The sequence below is a fragment of the Aedes albopictus genome, chromosome 1, assembly GCF_035046485.1.
Source record: "Aedes albopictus strain Foshan chromosome 1, AalbF5, whole genome shotgun sequence".
Lineage (NCBI taxonomy): Eukaryota > Metazoa > Arthropoda > Insecta > Diptera > Culicidae > Aedes > Aedes albopictus.
In genome coordinates this window covers 173,137,913-173,163,392 of record NC_085136.1, presented here as the reverse complement: position 1 = coordinate 173,163,392, position 25,480 = coordinate 173,137,913, and the positions used below count along the sequence as shown (strand labels likewise).

Below are 25,480 nucleotides of genomic sequence, written 5' to 3'. Positions count from 1 at the left end.
TAATTTAGGGACCGTTCATAAACCACGTAGACTTTTTGGGGGGAGGGGGGGTCTGGCCAAAGTCTACGCTCCATACAAATTTCAAAAATTTTGTATGGACAAAAGTCTACGAGGGGGGAGGGGGGTCTGAGATGGCCAAATTTTGGTCTACGTGGTTTATGAACAGCCCCTTAGGTTTAAATATTTAAAATTTGTGGAATTTTTAGATTATTTTCTAAATTATCTCAGATTTCGCGTCATTTCGCGGGATTTCTTAAATTTCGCGACCACTGCCCAATTTCGCGGATTTCGCGGCTTCCGCGAAATCGCGAATTTCCATTGTCCCTAGTCATACCCTATTTTTTAGCAATTTTCCCAATCTTATAAGAATTCACTTTATTCCTGAAAAAAACAAATATTCTTCAACACAGGTTACTAAAGGAATGTAAAATGGATGTAGTGCATTCATTGAAAGGTATATTTTATCATTTTCGCATGTAGTTTTCATTAGAAACTTTAACCACTATATGGTGGATCTTTTTTTGTGCCGGTCACTGTATGCTTTTGATTGAAATTCTAATTGATTGGTGGTGCGAAAATTGATTTTTAACATACTTGGAAATGTCGCAACTCAATTTGGATTAGTGCATATTGTAGCTTTTAATTAGCTTAATGATGCGCAACAGAAAAAAATAGATACAAATTTACTTCGCAGCTACTAACGGAAAGCGCCACTGACGGCACCGCCGCCTGATGAGCTAAGTATGCGAGTATGCAGTTTTACACACACGATCATGAATTGTGCCACCTTCATCCCTGGTGGCGCTGCTAACAGCGCCCCACGCTCCCACATTTTAGGGGCTCCCACAAAAATCATTTTGCTTGCTACGTTTACTTTATTTTGCATATTGCTCAAGTGCTGTTCGAAAACAGAACATTTTTGCTCATCGCGATAGTATACCTACGAGGGACCTCCACATCCGCTCTGGCCCCGGGCCCCCACAATCCTTAATGCGGGCCTGAATTCTACTGATATTCCTCCTTGATTTCCGCGTGGGATTTCTCCAGCATGTCATCCTGGGATTCCAAGGTCTTTGTAAAATTCTTCCTGGGATTCCTTCAGAAAATTATCCAGGAATTTCTCCGAAAGGTATTTCTGGAGAAATCCTGATGGGAATTTCAGGAGGAATCTTGGAGGGAATTTCTGAAGAAATCCCTGAGGGAATTCCTTGAAATGTCTCGGAGAGACTTCTTGGAGGAATTACAGTAGGAATTCCAAAAGTTATTCCTGGAAGAATCCCGGAAAGATGTCTGAATGAATTTCTAAAGAAATCCCTGAGGATCTCCGATGGAAATCCTTGTAACATCCCGGAAGAAATTTCTGAAGAAATCCCGAAAAGAGTATCTAAAGAAATCCAGAAAGAAATTTCTTTAAAAACTCCAGGAGCAATTTCTGCAGAAATCTCGGAAGAAATTCCTGGAGAACTCCAGAAAAAATCCTGGGAGAAATCCCGGAAGGAATTGCTGGAGTCATACAGTAAAAGATTTTTAGAGTAATTCCGGAAGAAATTGGTGGTGAAATCCCGGTTGGTATTTCTAGAGAAATCCCAGAAGCGATTCATGGAAGAACCCTAAAAAAATTCCAGTAGGAATCCTCTTCCGGGAGAAATCACAGAAAGAATTCCTAAAAAAGTGTTCGAATGAATTTCTGGTGAAATTCCTTACTTTTGTTCCTGGAAGAATCCCCGAAGGAATTTCTGGAACAATCCTCGAAGGAATTCCTGGAACAATCCTCGAAGGAATTCCTGGAGGAATCTCCGAAGGAATTCCTGGAGGAATCCCCGAAGGAATTCCTGGAGGAATCCCCGAAGGAATTCCTGGAAAAATCCCCGAAGGAATTGCTGGAGGAGTCCCCGAAGGAATACCTGGAGGAATCCCCGGAGGAATTCCTGAAGGAATCCCCGAAGGAATTCCTGGAGGAATCCCCGAAGGAATTTCTGGAGGAATCCCAGAAGGAATACCTGGAGGAATCCCCGAAGGAATTCCTGGAGGAATCCCCGAAGGAATTCCTGAAGGAATCCCCGAAGGAATTCCTGAAGGAATCCCCGAAGGAATTCCTGAAGGAGTACCACATTTTTCACGCAAAGTGCTTAACGAAAATAATGGCTTACAATGCAAAGTAGTTTTTTACCTTTAAATTATTCGTGAAAGCGTACTGGACGTTCTTGATGAGTAATAGTGACGTTTTCATGACACACATAATTTATTTTACTCGAAAAGCTACATAAATACCATAATTTTCATACAAAACAGTCAATAAAACAAAATTTAAAGCCATACGATGTAGTTGTATGGCCTTAAATTTTCCGTTACAATGTACTGGACCTGTTTTTGATAAAATGTTGATGTTTACATTACACTAATATTTTGTTTTATAAAAAATGTACGAAAATTTGAACAAACCTAGTGAATTTTTTATTACACTCATATTTTATTTCACTCGGATTACTAGGAAAATACCACATTTTTCACACAAAGTAGTCAACAAATAAAAATATAAAGCAATGCATTCTGGTTTTTTGGCTTAATTTTTTTCGTGAAATGATGAACGTTGAACAAAACCGCCTTCGTGACACTCTTAATTCATTTTACCAAACAAGTTTTTAAAATACCATAATTTTCTTACAATATAGTCAATAAAATTTAAACCAATGACATGTAGTTGTTAGTCTTAAATTTTTTCGTTGGAATGTACTAGACATGTATTTGATAAAATTATGATGTTCACATCACATTCATGTTTTGTTTTACTACAAAATCACGAATGTGCCATATTTTTTCACACAAAATAGCCAATAACACAAAATTCAAAACAAACACATGCAGATTTATATTACTGACTTTTTGTACCAGTTTCAGGTTGTCTACTACCGGAAAAAATACAAGGCAAACCGAAAATTCACCAGGGATTTTTTTATTTGTTTTATTTGAGTCCATTTGCGTCTCCTGAACATGCAGTAGCAATCACCAAAAAATAAACGGAAATCCCGTGAAATTGAAAAACAAGTTACGAACTTAACTAATTTCCAAAGTTCGGCATCAACATTTCAAAAGGGCGTAACTGTTTTTACAACCAATTACTTCTCACAGAGCTGTGCATCGTATTGCTGACTGCACCCCAAATTGGACTGACACAATAGTGTGCACACACCTTCAAAGTGTGATTGCAGCGCAGGGCCACGTCGGATCGAGTTGAGGTCTTCGGTGCACTTATTCCTTGTAAATGGAGGAATAAGTGCACCAAAGACGTCGAGACGATCCGAGGCAAATGTGCACTTTTATCACAGTTTTTAGGCGTACCAAAAAAAGTGTGATAGTCCAATTTGTGATGTAGCCTGCAATATATCATTCATCTTACGCAATTCACATCCATTAAACGAAAGAGGAGGATTTTATCTTTCTATTTGTGCTAGTGGATTGCTCGGGAGGGATGAGATACGGTCCACAGCTTTATGAGAAGGCATTGGTTGCAAAAGCAGTTACGCCCTTTTGAAATGCCGGTGCCGAGTTAAGGTTAGGTTATGTGTCTTTTTAGAGAGATTTTCAGCCTTCTTTCATTCCTGTTTCTTGGGATTCCTTTTCAAATTCTTCTCGGAGATTCTTTCGTATTCCTATCGACGTTTTTACCCTAGATTCAAACAGTTCTTTCCGTAAAAATTCCTGGAGAATATTGCAGGATTCCTGAAATCCAAATATTGTCGCCTGAATGTTGTTATGAGAATCCTATAGATTTTCTTCCAGAGGTTTTCCCATATTTGCTCTCAGAGTCTCTCGTTGGATTTTTCCTCCTGCGTTTTGCCCAAACAAATTTTCGTAGAATTTATTCTCTTTTCACCGGGAATATACATCAGATGTTGTCGTAGAATTTCTCTTAGAGTTTCTCTCGAAATTTCTCTTGAAGGTTTTCCGCGATTTCTTCCGGTATTCCTCTTGGTACTTCTCCATGAGATTTTTCCGGGATTTCTAAGGTTTTTACAGAAACTATTGCTGGGTTTTCAACTGAGGCTCATCCCGGATTTTAAAGGAGTTTTTCACGAGTTTTCTGAATGAATTGCTTCTGGGATTTCTCCTGAAGTTTCAAACAATTTCAATGATTTTTTTCTGGAGTTTCTCCCCGGATTTCTACAGAAGTTACATCCGGGATATTTTATAAAGGTTCTTGCGAGAGTTTTTTTTTTTAAGTTTCACCTGAGATTACTCTCGGAGTTTGCAAACTTAAGCATTTTGTATGAAAATCGGTCAATGCGTCCAGTACTGTACTTTTCTAGAAGTGTTTCTCGGAAAACCTCCTGCCTGGAATAACCTACAAAATTCATTGTTGTAAATAACCGGAGGCATGTCGGAATGAATCCACGTGATTTTTGCGAGAAATTATGCAATGAGGAACGCGAGAGAAACTTCGGAAAAAATCCTGAAAAGAACTGAGAAATCTCGGAAAAAAGCTCTGGCAGGAAATATTTAGAAAATTCATTAAAGAACTCTGAAAATCTCTAAGAGAAATCCCGGGAGAAACTCCGGATGAAAACCTGCGAAGAAATTCAGGAGAAATATCGGAAAACTCTTTGGCAGAAATTCCAGAAGTAATTATCGGAAATCTCTAAAAAATATCGAAAAAAACACGGAATGAACTATTAATGGGAGCAAATAAAAGAAAAAAAAACTTTGCATGAGAACTAGGATGGAAACTTGAGAGAACTTGAGAAAGCCAGAAAACTAACTTCGAAAATGCTCCAGGAAAAAAAAAAGAGATTCCTGAAAAAATATGATAATATTCTAAAGGAGTCCTTGGAGAAATTTATCAAGCAATCGCCAGAGGAATTTCTGATGAAAACCCAAAGGAATAATACACGGAAACATTTCAAAAGATTTCTAAAAGAATTCCTCGAGAAATAGAACCCCTAAATAAATTCCGCATGAATCCTTGATGTTTTTGAAAATATCCCTGAAGGAATCTCTGGATTATTTTTGAAAGATTTTCGAAAAGAACCCACGACGAAATATTTTGAAAAAATCTTTGAAAGATATTGTTGACTACGCCCCTGGCGTAGAGGCGCACCTTCTCATCCGACGTCATAGCATGCACACACACCAGCGCACGCAAGTATCGTACAAACCGTTTACTCAAAACGTCAAACCACCGCTATCCATTGTGAACAAGAACTCTTTAGAAACAAGTGCATTGTATAATTGATTCCACGTTTTTGGTTCGCAGTGGCGAATTTAGATGCATAATTATAGTGCTTTTAATAACCATTCCGTTAAAATAATATCAAGAAGTGAATTTACAAGTAGGTAATTAGTATACAGTGAGTTTTCTAGTGAACTAAAACATGAAATTATTGCTCCCCTAGTTGCATACAGTTCTCGAACCAGTGTCACTTTGTAACCCCCAAAATCGCTCAAGCTTGTATGAGCACAAATGTGTGGTAAGAAAACCATTCAATATTGTATTTCCCAAAGTTTTAAGTGAACGACAATCTTAGGAAATTCGACCAAACGAAGACCGAATCGAGTGACTAGACCGAAAGCGTACAGAAATACTAGGGAGATTAAACGTAAGTGTTTTTCTTTTCCATTATGTAACCATAGTTCGTAAGACAAAATGCCCGCGAAGAGGCCACACATTGAAATTTGTACCTCCTTTGTTCCATGCAGGAATTTATTAATCCACCCAGGATTCCAATATACCACCCTAGACATCCAAACCAATTTTGTTTTATTGTCGGTGGTGAATCGGTGATTACTAAATCGGAAAAATCCCTCTCTGTTGGACATCTTCCAACAGATATCATAAAATATAAATGCAACTTTTGGGAAATTTCTGAAAAACAAATGCAATACCGTAAAACGGGGTAGCTTTGATAGTTTTTCAGAAAATTTTCCTAATATATTATTCCATGCATTTTTCTTGATTTAATAATTTTAAAACAAGTACTGGTGCTAGTACTGGTGTCTCAGTTATAATTGCAACGTAAGGATTGGACAGTTTTAATTGTTTTGGGTGATCAATATTATTTTTTTCATATGAGCGACAATCACATTTTCATTTTGGGGAAACTTTGCTCTGGCAAACATATTGAATCCCAAAAAATATTACAACGCAAAGAGTATCAGCATGATGGGAAAAGCCGTATGAAACATGTTAGGTTAATTTATTGTATAAAAAAAGAAGAATTTTATAAAATTATAAACAACAAATTGTGTCAGTACTCCACCTGAGTGAAAATCTCAGTGCTTTTAACTATCAAAAACAATTATCTGTGTAAAAATATATTTTTTACGGTACATAAACATGTGACTATATGCTGCGCATAGTAAGTTCTCTTTATTTGAGTTGTTTTTGATTTTTTTTATAAACAAATTTAGAAAACAACGAGTGTAATTGAAAGATCACTATTGTTTATCAAACAAGTCTAGTACTTTTTTTACAAATAATTTCATGGCAAAAAAACTATAATGCATTGACTCCAATTTTTATTTGATGACTACTTTGTGTGCAAAATGTAGTATTTTCCTAGTACTTTAAGTAATATAAAATATAAGTGTAATGAAAACATCACTAGGGTTAATCAAATGAATCCACTAAACTACTACGATAAATTTAAAGTTGAATAACTACATATCATTGCTTTAAATTTTGGCTTATTCCTTTTTTTGTGGTATTTTCGTACATTTTTTTATAAAACAAAATATTAGTGTGATGTAAACATCAACATTTTATCAAAAACAGGTCCAGTACATTGTAACGGAAATTTTAAGGCCATACAACTACATCTTATGACTTGAAACTTTGTTTTATTGACTGTTTTGTATGAAAATTATGGTATTTTTGTAGCTTTTCGAGTAAAATAAATTATGTGTGTCATAAAAACGTCACTATTACTCATCAAGAACGTCCAGTACGCTTCCACGAATAATTTAAAGGTAAAAAACTATTTTGCATTGTAAGCCATTATTTTTGTTAAGCACTTTGCGTGAAAAATGTGGAACTTTCGTTGATTTTTGAGTGAATCAAAATTTGAGTGTAATGAGAACATCACTATTATTCTTTAAGTATGTCTCCCAAACTGCTACGAACATTTCAAGGCTAAAAATAACTACATGTTATTGTTTTCAATTTAGTTTTGTTGAATACTTTGTGTAAAAAGTATGGAATTTTCGTAGTTTTCCGGCTAAAACAAAATAAGAGTGTAATTAGAACATTTTCATTGTTCATCAAAAATGTCGAGTACAATCCTACGAACAATTTAAGACCCAAAAAAACTATATGTCATCGCTTTGAATTTTGATTTATTGCTTATTTTATGTGAAAAATAGGGTATTTTAGCAGTTTTTTGAGTAAGGTCAGTGTACTGCAAAATCGCTAATTTTGCATAAACATGTTCACTCCAGCTGTACGCATGATTTAGAGTCGAAAAAACCATATGTCATCGCTTTAAATATTGTTTTATTGATCAATGTACGCAAAAAATGCGCTCTCAAAAAAAAACTAGGAAGTGTCTTTTGCTTAATAACTTTGGGTAGACGCATCTATTTTATATTTTTTTCAAATGGACGATGATCTTGAAACCTGTCCGGTTCCATCGCAAAAAAAAAATTGAAATCGGTTGAAAAAAGGCCGAGAAATGCCTTGTCAAAGTTGGCCTTCCGACTTTTTTTGGACCCTTGGTAATTTAGGAGTTAAAATGTGTTAACAACAGCCTTATTTGGATAAATAAGTTTGAAAGTATTTCATTCAAACTATGTACTGTGAAATTTTAACACGATTTGGTTCAATTTTCACAAAGTTATTGAGATTTTTCGGAATCGCCTAAAAGATTTCTTAAGGACTGAAAACAAACCATCAGCCGTTAAAAAATAATGCAATGTACAATCGAAATCACTTATAGCCAAAACATAGTCGTTTGTCCAGGAGTAGTTTTGGAAAAAGTATGCTAGAAGAAAAATGTTTTTGATTCCGAGCAAATATGGGGGGAACAAGTCTCCCCAGGGATCAAGTCTCCTCAGTCTCCCCTATATTGAACAATAATTAAATTTTATAGTGTATTACATATATGGCGATATAAAGTTAGATTGTCAAATACTGCCCCCACTCGCAAAACAGTCCCATATGAATAGCAGACCTGTTCACTTTGAAACTTTTTTTCTCCGATTCTCCGTGACACATCAAATTATCAATCCACATGCAAAACCAAGTCTTCAGTCCAAAATTGAGCCAAATTGATGAAAATTTAAAGGTGTATCAAATCGATTTTGTGTTTTTTAGCCGTTTTCACAGAAATTTACTCAGAAATTTACAAAATTGCTCCAAAAGATGCCGGAGATACCGTTAGGATATAGTTAGAACAATACTCTACAACTTCGCCGAAGACACTACGGTGTTTAAATTGCGTATTTCGAAGTTATTCTACAATTTTAGTAAAAAAAATCACGAAAAAACACGATATTTTTACGATTTTACATATAAAAGTCATGTAATTTTACATTATTTTACGTGACTAAATTAATTAGCGATTACTCCTTTGTGTAACGAATATATCGTCCATACATCGTTTTTGTGTAGGAATTCGTTTTCATTGACTAATTATCAAAAGTATGTCACGGTGATACTAAAAATCGCTAAGAGTTACCAGCACGGATTAAAACAAAGTTACTTATGATTAAGACGTCATGGCATCGGGCTCTACCTCATTTGGCAAAATGCCATTTGGCATAACGCCGTTTGGCATAATGCCATTTGGCATAAAAGCTATTTGGCATAATGGCCTTTTGGCATAATGGCCATTTGGCATAACAAATATTATGCACATTCTTACCAAGAAGGCTGTTCTTTGTGTTATGCCAAACGGCATTATGCCAAATACCCATTATGCCAAATGACCATTATGCCAAATGGCATTATTCCAAACGGCGTTATGCCAAATGGCATTATGTCAAATGGGGTAGAGTCATGCCATCGTATTCTAATGTCTTTTGATTTAAGTATCAGAAATGGTGCAGATTATAGATAGTAGAGTAAACATAGATCCGCGGACACCGCTGACTAAAATGTTTCAAGCGTGTAAGTAGTAATTTTCAAGAGTGTGACGGTTGAATATGACGTCATGTGCTCCATTGATGTTGTTCAAATCGTGACGTCATGCTCGTTTGGATACAGATTTTGACAGTTCGTTTGGATACAACGGATTCATCAACACGGATCTATGTTTACTCTACTATCTATAGTGCAGATGGGAAGGCTCGAGCCTGCGGATCAGAAGGCCCCAGGTTCAAGCTCAAATACATGATAAACTTTTTTTTTCTTTCGTTGTAGCAGTTGAATCTGCCATGACTTACACGCAATCTCCCATATAATAATGATCGGGTCCTACCAATTAAGCCCATTCCAGGATTAGCTAGATATTTAGTTTATACTTGTTGACAATAAATCGTGTCGACGAGTTCAGCTGGGCGAAATATTGAGCATCTGTTTGATAATGATCAATTTAGCTAAAACAATTCAATACGATGATGGAACTGCTTATGGATGCAACATTTTACAGATAACTGTGGGTGGAGCGAGCTTACTTGTTATCTATCTACCCTATGTGATATTTATGCCGTGTATCTACCCACAACACAACTGCACGATGAAGGGAAACCAGGAAAACTTCATTGTTACTATGCACTCTACGATTTCGAAACAACGCTATGATGCCAAATTGCAATGAGATGCAGTGCGTAGTTTCATCAACTTATAGCTGGATCGAGACGCAAAAAAATCCTATTCCAGGACTCGAACCTTGAATCTTCGAATCGAAAATCTCATGCTCAACCATCTGCACCAAATTTAAACTGATGCAGATGAGACAAAGAAGTGTAATGACGTTCAAATCATGGGTAACTTTGTTTTATTTTATGCTGGCAACTCTGTACAATATATATTACGATTGTTGACTATTTTCGGTGAAAACACACACTAAAACTCGATTATACATAACGTTTCGGCCTACTCAACTTCAGCCATCATCAGATCTGTAAAAATTTTATTGCGGTTTAATTAGTACTTTTACAAACATTTTTCACATTCACAATTTTCTTTGATACCCACATTTTATGCATGAATCGATCACCACCAGTGTGGTTGCAATACTAACCCCCCTTTCGCTGCTATGTGTTGTGTTCTGCTGTTTCGTGTTGATCGTTTTCGGGGTCGGTCGTTTGTTGTTGGTGTGTTTGATTAAACGTTTGATTAAGGAAGGGAGATGCATCTTGCGAGAGACGTCGCAGAAAAGTATGGCAGCCATACAGCAGACGTGCTGCAGCGGTTTCAAAGAACATCAATCAAGCTAGCGAAATCTAGCAACCACATCAAGTTCCTACTGAATTGCCGGAAATGCAAGGTTATACCAGTGTGCCTAAACTACAAAGTGCACGTCAACTTGGAAAATGAAGAATCGTACCGACAAATGGAGAAAGTGTTAACCAAGCAAAAAATCCGATTAATCAGTGAGTTGATAGCCGATGGCAAGAGGACGGTAGCAAGAACAAAGAAAGCAAAAACCGATCTTAGAAACACTCTGGAGCGACTGTTAGAGCGAGAGGACTTCGTGCGTGCTAAGAAAATGGTGGAAGACAAAACTATGAGAGTTTACGCGACCACGAAGGATAAAGAAATCAAGAAACTTGAGTGGCTTAAGAGAAAGAGAGTCGCAGAACTGAGCTACGAGGCGGAATGGGTGGAAAACACGACTGAAGCAGCGATACCAGACTACCTGGAACGAACATTGATGCTTGGGCCGAACTACAACGTCCCGAACCGAGGAAATTTTCCATACATCGAGACAGTTGCCGAAATCGACAGAGCAATCAAGAACAAAGACAACGTTGAGGAAATCCGAGCGGAGGTAGCAACTGCGATGTCAAACTTCATCAACTACAACAACCAACCCCGCCATCATCAACAAGAATGGATCGCGAAAGATGTAGGAAGAAGCAGAAAATTTCTCAAAGAACATCCGAACATACTACTGACCAAGGCTGACAAGGGCAACAAGACAGTGATATTGTCGTCGGAGGAGTACGAAGAAAAAATGGAGGGCATGCTTCAAGATGCCGAGACCTACGAGAAAATTCGCTTCGACCCTACAGCAAGGATCGCGAGAAAGATCAAGTCGATTTTGGATGGATGGAAAGATAGACGGTACATCGACAGCCGGACACACAGAAGATTGAATGTGTCTAACTGCCACCCCCCTCGTATATACGGACTACCTAAAATCCATAAGCAAGGTAGACCGTTGCGCCCGGTGGTATCGACTATTGGGTCTACAACATACAAACTAGCCCAATATCTATCTGACATCCTTGGGAAAATTGTTGGAAAAACTGAAGCACACGTTGTCAACAGCTTCACTTTCGCCTCCGAGGTATCAGGAACGCAGATCAGTGAGGATGAAACAATGTTCTCGCTTGACGTCACATCGTTGTATACCAACGTGCCGGTAGACTACGCGTTAGAGTGTATAGACCGACGATGGGAAGAGATAGAAGATCACACACCAATCGACAAGAGCAGCTTCGTCGCGGCGATTAAGCTGATGTTGGAATCCACTTTCTTCGTATACAGAGGAACATTCTACAAGCAGAACTTCGGTGTCCCGATGGGTTCCCCACTTTCACCAGTCGTTGCAAACCTGGTTATGGAGCGCCTAGAACAGGAAAGCATGAGGAAGCTGGACAACAAACAAATAACGATGAAAGTATACCGACGCTACGTAGATGATTGCTTCTGTATCGCCAAACACGAACACATTGAAACAATAGTGGAAACTTTCAATGAATTTCATGAAAAATTGCAATTCACGGTTGAAAGGGAGGAAAACCGGAAACTCAAATTTCTGGACATGACACTGCACAAGCAGAATGGAAAAATCGTGAAAGTGTGGACGCCGAAACAAGCCAATGGAAGGTATTTGGACTTCAACTCGGAAAGCCCTTTCCAACATAAGCGCAACACGGCAATAGCGCTAATAGACAAAGCAATCAAATTAACGGATGCAGATGAGAGACACAATACGATTAACACAGTAAAGCAAATTCTCCGGAAGAACAACTACCCAACTTGGTTTGTTGCAAAGTTGCTAAAATACAGAACAGACCGACACTACAACAGCCTACAAGAAAGAGAGGAGAAGAAGGAGACAAAGTACGTGTCAACGCCGTATATCCCGGGTCTAAGCCAGAAGTTGTCAAAACTTCTCAACAAACACGGCATAAGTCTGGCATACCAGACCCGAGACAAAATAAAAAACACGGTATTCAGCCGGCTAAAGGATCCCATCCCGAGACAAAAAACTAAAAATGTTGTGTATGCCGTCCCTTGCGGCACAGATGACGGAAAAGTCTACGTGGGACAAACCGGAAGAATGCTCGAAACCCGAATCAACGAACATAGGACGAACATAAGAAAAAAGGAAGCCAAGACGGGATTAACTCAACACCATATCGACGAAGGACACAATTTCAACTTTGACAAAACGGAGATTTTGGAAAAAATCGAAAACCAGGCGAGCAGAACGATAGCAGAGGCCTTCCACATCAAGCTGCTAGGCGAAGCACGAACAGTGAACATGCAGCGCGAATGTGGAGGGATCGACTCGGCTTACAACGGCCTAGTGTGCAAACTTCGGAGCCGAACCACACGCACACACCAACAACAAACGACCGACCCCGAAAACGATCAACACGAAACAGCAGAACACAACACATAGCAGCGAAAGGGGGGTTAGTGTTGCAACCACACTGGTGGTGATCGATTCATGCATAAAATGTGGGTATCAAAGAAAATTGTGAATGTGAAAAATGTTTGTAAAAGTACTAATTAAACCGCAATAAAATTTTTACAGATCTGATGATGGCTGAAGTTGAGTAGGCCGAAACGTTATGTATAATCGAGTTTTAGTGTGTGTTTTCACCGAAAATAGTCAACAATCGTAATATATAAGATTCGACGGTGACCTAAACTCCACAAAGTAAAAACTCTGTACAATTTTTAGTATCAACGTGACAAACTTTTGATACCTAGTTAGTCAATGAAAACGAATTAATTAAAAATAGTGTATAAAATGATGTATGGACGAAATGTTCGTAACACATAGGAGCAATAGCTCATTGAATTAGTCACGTAAAACAATGTAAAATTACATGAATTTTACATGTAAAATCGTAAAATTATTGCATTTTTTCGTGATTTTTTAACGAAAATTTATGAATAACTTTGAAATACGCAATTTAAACACCGTAGTGTCTTCGGCAAAGTTGTAGAGTAATGTTCTAACTATATTTTAATCGTATTTTCGGTACCTTTTTGGCGCAGTTTTCTGGATTTTGAAGTACATTTTCGTGAAAATGCTCGAAAAAACACAAAATCTATTTGATACACCTCTAAAGGAGTTATGAACAGAGCAGTAACCGTAAAATGTGCTTATGTTCTGTAGTTGTTTTTTGTTTGTAAAAACAGTGTTTCGTGTCGTGAAACTTATATAAGTGTGTGGGGCATTTTACGCTCTTTCCACCCATGTTGGACGTTTTAAGGACGGTTTAAGTGTATCCGAACATTTTTGGAAAAAAAAGTGACGAAAATTCGCAGTAAACCAGCTGGAGGAAAATCTGTGGAGAAAAATCGAAACTACACTGATACCGTCTCTCGTGAAAAAAATTGAATCTATGCTACCCGATCGTAGCGCTTATCAAGATCGCCCTTCTTATGCGACCGTGACCCGTGGTTCAAGAACCCCTACCGTAATCGTCGATGGTGCAGCTGATGCTACCGCGACTAAGAGCTTGCAATCGAGTGGAAGTGCTTCTGTCGTTAGTGAAAATTTGAATGAGGGATGGACTCTACGCTCTGGAAAACGCCGTATTGGTGCAAAAGTTACTGTGAATGGAAATGCTGTGAACGGAAAAAAAATCGTCCGGTGCTAAGCAGGCTACCTGAGCAGAACGATCGAGCAACTCACAAGTAACGACTACTACTGGTAGGAAGTTCGAACAGATTGTCATCATCAAACCGAAAGAAAGTCAACAGGCTGATTTAACGTAAAAGCATATTCGAGAAAAAATAGATCCAATCGATTTTTCTGTAAAAGGCATCCGCTCCAAGGATAATGGTGATGTTGTCGTTCGTTGAGAAACTAGCGCCGATGCCCAAAAACTTGTAACTGCAGCCGTAAATGTACTATCCGATGACTACGAAATTTCGATACTACAACCCTTGAAGCCCAGAGTAAAAATCGTAGGTTGGTCTGAGGATGTAGATGCTTCTGAGCTTGTCCCGATTCTGAAGAAGCAAAACGGATTGTCACCCTCGTCTGAAATAACACTAATTCGTATGCGCAAGATTGAGAAACGGAAAAACTTCCTGTTCATCGCTATTCTTGAGACCGATGCTCAAACTTTCGAAACTTTGATTCAACGGCAGCGTGTTAATATTCGTTGGGATCGTTGTCAAATTGTTGAAGATGTCAATGTTTACCGTTGCTTCAAATGATCGAGGTATGGCCACAAAGCCTCGTCTTGTGGAAATCCTACTTGCTGCCCCGTGTGCGCTGGAGATCACGATGTTCGAGAATGCGATGCCACCTTTGAGAAGTGCATACACTGTGAGCTAAAGAATAAACAGATGGACAAAGGTAAACCGTATGACGAACTACTGAGCATCAATCATTCAGCATGGAGTGTGAAGGCAGTCAGGCAGATGGTAGACTATTCGGCCTAGCAATCATCTTCCGACAGCGTATCAACTGCTTTTAGTGGTAAATTAAAGACCAGTATATGTCTTGCCGAAGCACAAGTAGATGCTGCACCAATTCAAGTGGATTTTTCATCGCAGAAACGCGGTTCTTTCAACATTGGCTCAACCAACCTCAGCGGCTCTCCGACAACGAATCCTGCATCAGAAAACTCTCATGATTGTCTTGTTGACAATCCTGTTTGTACATGTAAATTAGAAGAATGTATATGTCTCGCCGAAGCAAGTACGGATGCTGCCTATCTTAATAGCCATCTGGTTTTACAGGATATTCCCCAGTCAACCAGTGATCGTATAAGATGTTGCATAAGATGTCAAAGTGGAGGCGATATGCGTACATTTTACATGCGCCTAAATGGAGGCATGCACGCATATGGCCTCCACTTTATCATCTTATGCAACATCGTATACGATTACTGGTTGTCTGGGTCCTACTTTAAGCCCCGACGGATGTACCACAGATGAAGCAGCTGCTCTCCCAGGTAAAGCTTACAGTATATGTCCTGCCGAAATAGTAGATGACCCTACACCCCCTGAGTCAAGTTATCGATGTACTTCTAGCTGCGACGGGAGCTCAACCTCGCAGAGCATCAGCGATCAAGAAACAGGACACAAATTGTCGTTCTTCTATCAGAACGTTCGTGGACTGCGCACCAAGATTGACGCTTTCTTTCTCGCAGCGACGGCATGCCATTACGATATAATTGTACTTACGAAAACATGGCTTGATGCGCAAATTCTGTCTCCTCAACTTTTTGGAAACTCCTACACAGTCTTCAGGAATGATAGGAACCAACAAAATAGCAGAAAGACTCGTGGCGGCGGTGCACTCATCGTTATCTCATCAAGAATAAGATGCTGTGGCGAACCCTCGCCTGTACATGAGTCTCTTGAGCAAACTTGGGTTAAACTTAAATTACCCAGATTCAGTATCAGTGTCGGAGTTGTATACCTGCCTCCTGATCGCAAAGCAGACATTTTTAGCATCAAAAACCACGCTGAGTCCATCGAATCCGTTTTCTCGAACTTGGGTTCACATGATCACGCTTTTCTGTTCGGTGACTATAATCAATCCGATTTAGTATGGAGTACGACGTCAACCAGTCCAACCTTGGATGTTATACGCTCTTCTGTGTCTAAAGCATGCAGTAATCTTCTTGACGGCTTCTGTTTGAACCGACTAACCCAAATCAACCATATTCTTAACCGGAATGGGCGTCTTCTGGACTTAGTACTTGTGAATGAATCAGCCCTTGGAAATTGCATCCGAAAAGATCGGTTTCTACGAATCTCGTGCAATTCGTATCGCACTGTCTGCGAACCATGGACAGTGGATTCCAAACGGACGTGATATACACGGACTTCAAATCTGCTTTCGATCGTGTGGATCACAATATTTTGCTGAAGCGACTTGAACTACTAGGTATCTGTTCAAACTCTATTTGCTGGTTGAAATCGTAATTGAAGGACCGGAAACTCTGCGTGACGATTGGCTCGGAAACATCTGCTACATTCACAAATCTATCTGGCGTACCACAAGGTAGCAACCTTGGTCCATTGTTGTTTTCGATTTCCATCAATGATTTGTCTCGCGTCTTACCACCCGGATGTAAATTGTTTTTCGCCGATGATGTCAAAATCTACATGATCATACAAACTCTAAGCGATTGTGCCAAACTACAGCAATTAGTCGACCATTTTGCGGATTCGAGTTTGAAAAACATGCTTACATTGAGTATCCACAAGTGCAACACTATTACATTTGAAACTTTGATTCAACGGCAGCGTGTTAATATTCGTTGGGATCGTTGTCAAATTGTTGAAGATGTCAATGTTTACCGTTGCTTCAAATGATCGAGGTATGGCCACAAAGCCTCGTCTTGTGGAAATCCTACTTGCTGCCCCGTGTGCGCTGGAGATCACGATGTTCGAGAATGCGATGCCACCTTTGAGAAGTGCATACACTGTGAGCTAAAGAATAAACAGATGGACAAAGGTAAACCGTATGACGAACTACTGAGCATCAATCATTCAGCATGGAGTGTGAAGGCAGTCAGGCAGATGGTAGACTATTCGGCCTAGCAATCATCTTCCGACAGCGTATCAACTGCTTTTAGTGGTAAATTAAAGACCAGTATATGTCTTGCCGAAGCACAAGTAGATGCTGCACCAATTCAAGTGGATTTTTCATCGCAGAAACGCGGTTCTTTCAACATTGGCTCAACCAACCTCAGCGGCTCTCCGACAACGAATCCTGCATCAGAAAACTCTCATGATTGTCTTGTTGACAATCCTGTTTGTACATGTAAATTAGAAGAATGTATATGTCTCGCCGAAGCAAGTACGGATGCTGCCTATCTTAATAGCCATCTGGTTTTACAGGATATTCCCCAGTCAACCAGTGATCGTATAAGATGTTGCATAAGATGTCAAAGTGGAGGCGATATGCGTACATTTTACATGCGCCCAAATGGAGGCATGCACGCATATGGCCTCCACTTTATCATCTTATGCAACATCGTATACGATTACTGGTTCACGGTGTCAAAATTTCGATTATTATCGAACATTCATGTACCTCGGATTTTTCTTCGAAAATGATTAGTTTTTGGGCTATATAGTCATAATCGGACAACTAGAAAATATTTCATCGGCGAAAATTTTTCCATACATTTTGTATGTGACGTTTTTTGGACTAAAATAGTGGTTATTGATTTTTAGTATGGAAAATGGCCAAAAACTCACCTAACTCAAATTTTCCCCGATAAAATATTTTCAAATTTTGCATTTATACATTATAGCCGAAATTCTAACATTCTATGAAGAAAAATCCGAGGTACATGAGAGTTCGATAATAATCAAAATTTTGACACCGTGTGGTTGTCTGGGTCCTACTTTAAGCCCCGACGGATGTACCACAGATGAAGCAGCTGCTCTCCCAGGTAAAGCTTACAGTATATGTCCTGCCGAAATAGTAGATGACCCTACACCCCCTGAGTCAAGTTATCGATGTACTTCTAGCTGCGACGGGAGCTCAACCTCGCAGAGCATCAGCGATCAAGAAACAGGACACAAATTGTCGTTCTTCTATCAGAACGTTCGTGGACTGCGCACCAAGATTGACGCTTTCTTTCTCGCAGCGACGGCATGCCATTACGATATAATTGTACTTACGAAAACATGGCTTGATGCGCAAATTCTGTCTCCTCAAATTTTTGGAAACTCCTACACAGTCTTCAGGAATGATAGGAACCAACAAAATAGCAGAAAGACTCGTGGCGGCGGTGCACTCATCGTTATCTCATCAAGAATAAGATGCTGTGGCGAACCCTCGCCTGTACATGAGTCTCTTGAGCAAACTTGGGTTAAACTTAAATTACCCAGATTCAGTATCAGTGTCGGAGTTGTATACCTGCCTCCTGATCGCAAAGCAGACATTTTTAGCATCAAAAACCACGCTGAGTCCATCGAATCCGTTTTCTCGAACTTGGGTTCACATGATCACGCTTTTCTGTTCGGTGACTATAATCAATCCGATTTAGTATGGAGTACGACGTCAACCAGTCCAACCTTGGATGTTATACGCTCTTCTGTGTCTAAAGCATGCAGTAATCTTCTTGACGGCTTCTGTTTGAACCGACTAACCCAAATCAACCATATTCTTAACCGGAATGGGCGTCTTCTGGACTTAGTACTTGTGAATGAATCAGCCCTTGGAAATTGCATCCGAAAAGATCGGTTTCTACGAATCTCGTGCAATTCGTATCGCACTGTCTGCGAACCATGGACAGTGGATTCCAAACGGACGTGATATACACGGACTTCAAATCTGCTTTCGATCGTGTGGATCACAATATTTTGCTGAAGCGACTTGAACTACTAGGTATCTGTTCAAACTCTATTTGCTGGTTGAAATCGTAATTGAAGGACCGGAAACTCTGCGTGACGATCGGCTCGGAAACATCTGCTACATTCACAAATCTATCTGGCGTACCACAAGGTAGCAACCTTGGTCCATTGTTGTTTTCGATTTCCATCAATGATTTGTCTCGCGTCTTACCACCCGGATGTAAATTGTTTTTCGCCGATGATGTCAAAATCTACATGATCATACAAACTCTAAGCGATTGTGCCAAACTACAGCAATTAGTCGACCATTTTGCGGATTCGAGTTTGAAAAACATGCTTACATTGAGTATCCACAAGTGCAACACTATTACATTCCATCGAAAACAAAATCCTATTTGCTACGACTATGCGATCAACAATATCAAACTTGAGCGCGTCAACCACGTGCGTGACCTAGGCATAATATTAGATTCGGCGCTTACTTTTCGAATTCATTTGGACGATATCATTTCAAGAGGAAACCGGCAGTTGGGATTCATCTTTAAAATATGCGACGAATTCAAAGATTGTACTGCGCCCTCGTAAGATCAATATTGGAATCTAACGCCGTTGTATGGTGTCCATATCAATCGACGTGGATTAGTAGAATCGAAGCAATACAGAGGAAATTTGTTAGGCGTACTCTTCGCCATCCACCGTGGCGCGATCCTTTGAACTTACCATCTTACGAAGATTGATGCTGCCTTCTTGGTTTGGATACTCTGGTCAAACGAAGATTCGGTCAGCAAGCCGGATTTGCAGCAAAAGTATTGAAAGGAGAATTAGACGCGCCGGAGATTTTGTCCAGTTTAAATAGCTACGCACCCGAACGAGTCCTGCGTCAGCGTGATTTTTTAATGGTAGAATCCAGTAATACGCTTTATGCCGAAAACGGTCCCATTAGTGCCATAACGTCGGCTTTCAACGAAGTATACGAGATCTTCGATTTCAACATGTCGACAGCATCATTCATAAGAAAACTCCAACAATGTAATCCCAACAATCATTCATGATGGCAGGAAACAGTAGATCAGGCGAGTGTTATTCCATTATCCTAATCAGGAAGAAATTAAACTACCCGTTCCTTTTTTTCAGCGACACGATAAAGCGATGCTTGGACAACCAGTGATGCCATCACCAGTTTGTTGTGTTTTAAAATAGTGACTATGTTTATAATGTCTTAAACTTGTAATTTGTAAGTCCTGATGTTAGTTTTGTTGGAAATGGTAACTGTTGTTGTGTTCGAAAAGATTCGGGGTTTTACGCCTTCTGGAGACTGAAATTTAATGTTGTTGTTCAACTCCACAGGGTTTTTCCCCACCACCTTCATTAAGCCAAAAGGCAGATGAAGTGAAAAGAAATAGAGAAATAAAGAAATAAAGCTTTATAAATTTGGCTCATTTTTGGACTGAAGCCTTGTTTTTGCATGTGGATTGATAATTTGATGTGACACGGGTAGGTCAAAAAAAGTGAACAGCTCTAATGAATAGGGAACCCAGCAAAGATGGGATAGTTATGCGAGTGGCGGCAATATAGGTACCATTAAAGTGGGTTTACGGTCGAAAGCGGCGCTACTATTTTGGGTATAATGTTTAAAACCAACCAGCTTTACTGTAGTCACTGATAAAGTATATAAAAGGCTTGTACCAAGCCTTTAATCAAATATAACTAATGCAATGATATCATATCGAACAAAAGAAAAAAAAAGTTTTTGATTCCTGTTTACTTTCTATTTAACCCTGATTCAACACTTTCGCTGTGATGAGTTTTTTTTTCCTGTTTCGGGAATCGAACCTAGACTGCTAATATTGCATTACGATGGAACCCAAACGTGCTAACGAGGTCTGCTACGTTTACCATGCATTTCTATCGAGAAAATTGCGCAGTTTACACCTTACGGTGCAGTGTTGGTAACATCACACTCAAAGCATACGCATGAACCGCTCCTGCGTGATATGCGTATCATAACAGAAAAATGTATGCGTCAAACAATTTTAACATTTGTTCATTTCAATTTCAGCACTTTAGTACTTAAAATAAAATGAAAATGTCACTTTATTTACATGTTTTAGACGCCATGACTTAATATTCTCTGAATATTAACATGATCAAAAATAGCATGATTTTGGGATATACTGAATTAGCTTACCGATAACTGAACAATAAATGTGACAATCAAAGACACTATTTTCAACTGTTTGACAGCTCCACCCAGTACAAAATGCGACGAGGGATGTTTCGACAAATCGCTCCCATACAAACTTCAAATTGATTTTTAAATAGGTTCCCGGTCACCAAAATTCATGAAAATTTGGATTTCGGCTCAGCTTCGCATGATTCGCAGATTCAGAATATGGAATAATCTCAACACCGCTAAAGAAGCCAATTGGTGAAACATGCATTGCCTAGTACGCGTGATAGGATGAAAAAAAAATGTTTCTAGTGGCATAATGCACGAATTATGACCATTTCTTTATATGCAACTGATATATTAGGTCAAGGTATGGCACATATACCCTATACAGCGCATATTTTGGCATGCATTGCTCTACATTATTGTCGTCGCGGTTGAAACCCGAAGATTCCCCACACCCGACAATCAAAATTCCTCAAAATCCATTCGTGAAACCTAACGTCGGACGTAGTGCGCTGGACAGCGGACCTGGCCCTCTATCCAGCACACTGTGCCCGACGTACGTCCGACACATGGTTTAGGAGAAAATTCTATTTTCGCGTGTCAAAAATTCCGATTTTCAACTGTACGATCAATAACCAATAAAGTAGAATTGAAGTGGGAAGTGGCGCCACTATTGTTTGAAAAACGATTATAACAGTATAATCGTAAGTCAGTTATAGGGGTGCCACTTGTCACTTTAAGGACAAACGTCTTGAAATCCCGTTTCAACAATACATCAGAGCTTCAGAAGTACTAATCTCAAGAAGCAAGCTTCATACAACAGTTCATTTTATTATTCTGTTCTTGCTCACATGTGGCAAGCTTAAAATAAGAAGACCAGTTTCGCTAATTTTGTTTACGAAGAGATTTGTGCCCTCGAAATCGTGAGTAGGTCCAAAAGTCGGCCATTGTGGCGGCCATTTTAGGATTCTAATAAGTCTGTCTTTAGCTCTCTAGAAAAAAAAATCAAATGTGTTTCATCTACCAACTTCAACAGTCTTCCCAACGTTTCACCAGAACAAACCGTTTTCTTTCCAGATGCACCATACAATGGACAGTATCGACATGTTGGATCCGTCAGGCTCGATGACAACATTGACGCCTATGTCCGATGCACCAATAACTTCCACTCATCACCAACTTCATGGATCGTACCACAGTATGAACCACATGATGGGACATCACCATAGTGGTCCGCTAGGTGGCCACACTCCTGGTTTGTGCGATAAACATTAATAAAAACTAATTCCATAATATTACGAATTCAACGTTATAGACGGGTTCCTAGGAGCGCATCATCCCGCCATGGCAGTAGCTGTTGCAACGGCTGGCTTGCATCCTGATACAGATACTGATCCACGAGAACTAGAAGCATTTGCGGAGCGATTTAAACAGCGGAGGATAAAATTAGGTAAGCGGAAAATTTAGTCGAAACTTTTTAGGGTGGAAGTACTCAATATCAGTACGTACTACAATGTACCTAAAAAAGTGTGATAGTCCTATTTGGGATGTAGTCAGAATCCATTCATTTTCGAGCACAAAAAATGAGTGACTTACATTTCCAGCACTAGGACTGTATCGGAAATTAACGTTAAACGTTCACAATTGCCTGAAAAATAACCTGTTCAAAATAAACATAACTTTATTTTTGGAGATACTATACAAATCTCTTAAATAGAGAATGACAGTTCTGATTTTCAAAAAATAATCATTTAACTTGGACTTTTATCTCAAAGATTGCTCATATGTTTTTAAAATTTTGAACACCTCCTAAAAATTTTAAATTGCGAAAACGGTGGGGAAATATTCAAATTTTTCTCTTATTTTTGCGCAAATATATTCTTTTCCAGAATGCTCATGGTATAGGAAAATTATTTTTATCAAGAAAAAATCCCTCCGCAATTTAGGGCAATTCTTAAAAATGAAAAAAAAGGCCATTTTTCGAGGAACTCTTTTTTTATGCGTCTTCAAAGGACGATTACGCAAATAGAAATTAAATAAAGTTATAAATTTGCATTTTTTTTCGATTGGGTATGTATTCAAATCTATTGAAGAGGTAGTTTTACCAGAGAACGGAATTTTATAACCTCTGAAGATATTTAAAACAGAGCGTCAAAGTTCGACCAAAAGTAGGTGTTTTTTTTTTGGGATAGACCATATTCTTAATGTTGGAGGTCTATCCAAAATAAGAATTTTTACGGTCGGTATTGAGTGATATGTTATGTGTACATAACTGTTAGTAATAATCATTATTTTCCAGATTTTTTCCCGTACAATTTTTTTTTCGCTACAAATTATTGAAATGTGAAAAAAATTAAAAAAAAAATGCAGTTTGTACCTAGGGGCAAGACAGATCTAACTAGAGCAAATCTGTGTTCGAGGTGTTGTTCAGAATTCCTCACAGCTCCTCAGAATTTCTGCCGTTTTTTGCCAAAGTGTGATCTGGCACCAATGTCAAACTGCAAAGTGTTGCGTGTGCTGAATGAAAATTGCAGTTTTGGGGATGTCTTTCAACATATTTCGTCGATCATCGATAAAAAGAGTAACTCAGAATCTCTCAGATGTGCTCTCGTTTGCACAGTGTCTTGCCCCTAGGTTTGTACAGATTGTTATTTTATGTGGTATACTCATAGAACCATATTTTCAATAATACTAAACGTTTTTCATATTTCTTCAAACTGTTCTAAACTTAACTATATTGTGAAGATTTCATAGAAGAACCGGAATAAAAAGACCAACCGTGCTTCGAGATAAAGCATTTTGAATGTTTATAGGTAATTTCCGATACAGTCCTTAGCGCTGACCTAAGTGCGAGAATCCCATGAGTTTGAGCCATATAGGGTAGCGAACCACTTGGGCAGCGGCCGGTATTTTGTGCACTCTTCGCTATAACTCAGTCAATTCCAAACCAATTCACTTGAAATTTTGTACACGGCTAGATACTATGCGATACCATCGCGTTCCAAAAATTGTGTCAATTGGATCAGAATTGGCTGAGTAATAGGAGAAGTGCCCAAAATAGGACCCCTGCCGAGATGGTTCCACTTCCCTATTATGATTTCGGTTGGAATTCAAATGAACATTTTTACAAAGGGTGTTTGACTTCATTCCCGGTACTACAGGTAAACAAAATTGTGCATTTACCTAAATTCACAACGAAACGAACGCATAACTTTTTGTTACAATTGCCCTAGTATTTTGAAAAAAAAAATATATATTTTGCCTTTTTCAATTGTTGGTCCTGAAACGATATTTGTTTGGGGTTCAGCTCGCAGTGGGGTTCAGTAATTTTACTATGGAATCGGTAGTTTTCTATTCTATTGCTTGCACAGACAGTATTGAAAAGCATCCTGGAAATATCAGGAAAAAACGGGGACAACCGTACCAACCGTTTCATTTGCAGGGGGATGGGGTATGTGCGTATAACCGTTGGCAGTGGCGTAGATAAGAAGGTTAATGCACACTCCATGGTAGTATAATTTCCAGGGATGGGACAATGACATTTACATCGTATGCCCTGGCCCTAATGCCTAAGGCTTAAGCGCCTATACTCGCTCTCTGAATCGAAACAAAAAAGTAACGCTACTAATCTCTCCCATTTGCATGATCAAGTTTGACAAGTTTGATAAAGAAAATGGTACATTAACTACAATAACTACAGGAAAAAAATAGAAAGATCCCACCCAATTTGAACCGGAAATCAATTAAAACATTGATCTTAACGAAAAGCTGCATCCACCCATTAATAAGAAAAACATTAGTTACACCATCTTCTTCCTTGTTCTTTGCGTTTTTAACATTTGAGCTTTGGAACACCGATCAAAACGAAAACGATCCGAGGCGACGTTATCATCATGACCGCCACATAATTCCATTTCACCTCTGTCAGCAGACATCTCTCATATTCCGATGCATCAGATGCATTCACTACTTCTATTCAATTTTCTTCATTAACTTCGATGTTCACTGTGAAATCCTCAAAATAAGACACATGCCGAGCAAAAAAAAACCGACCCACACGCGGATACGACTTGAACTGATTCCGCTTGCATCAGTTGCCGGTATCCAACCGACCTAAACACATGAACGGAACATTAAAGTGCGAGGCAACCCATTTGATAAATCCTGCAATCCTCAGCTGATTTTAGTAGCTGAACACCTCGCGGACGATCGTCAGCGATCCACACTGTAAGTGAACACTAGAAACAGAAAAATACCACTTTCACACTGAACCATAGCACAAGCGCAGCAGAACCATACAAAGTCCTACCCATATCACCACATAACGCACAAATAAAAACTAGGAGTGGGTAGTGTTTGAGACATAACCGCAATGTTGACGTAGGACAAAGGCTGGAACGAGATTTCGACTTTTATATTCTCACTAGCTGTCCCGGCAAACGTCGTACTGCCTGCCTACTGTGATTTTTGACATGCAGCTCCGTAGAGACGTCCCCCGCAAAGTCATCTGTGTGAGAGCCCCACGTTCTAGAGACCGAAGAGGTCTCACACCAGGCTAAGAACCTTCCGCGGCCTCAAACATACCCACATACAAAATTTCACACCGATCGGTTCAGTAGTTTCCG

At 39.2% G+C, this 25,480-nt stretch overlaps 1 protein-coding gene across 10 annotated transcripts in view; it reads left to right on the top strand.

Moving 5' to 3' along the window:
- Positions 1–25,480, top strand: part of LOC109417984 (inhibitory POU protein) — a 231,644-nt gene that overhangs the window by 185,267 nt on the left and 20,897 nt on the right. For 7 of the 10 annotated variants that reach the window (XM_062850969.1, XM_062850880.1, XM_062850915.1 and 4 more), the window contains exons 3-4: positions 21,912–22,110; positions 22,171–22,305. In XM_062850969.1, the coding sequence (XP_062706953.1) occupies positions 21,912–22,110; positions 22,171–22,305 (334 nt within the window). The remainder of the gene's footprint in view (positions 1–21,911; positions 22,111–22,170; positions 22,306–25,480) is intronic. The other 3 variants (XM_062851153.1, XM_062851104.1, XM_062851060.1) reach the window with 1 other exon arrangement.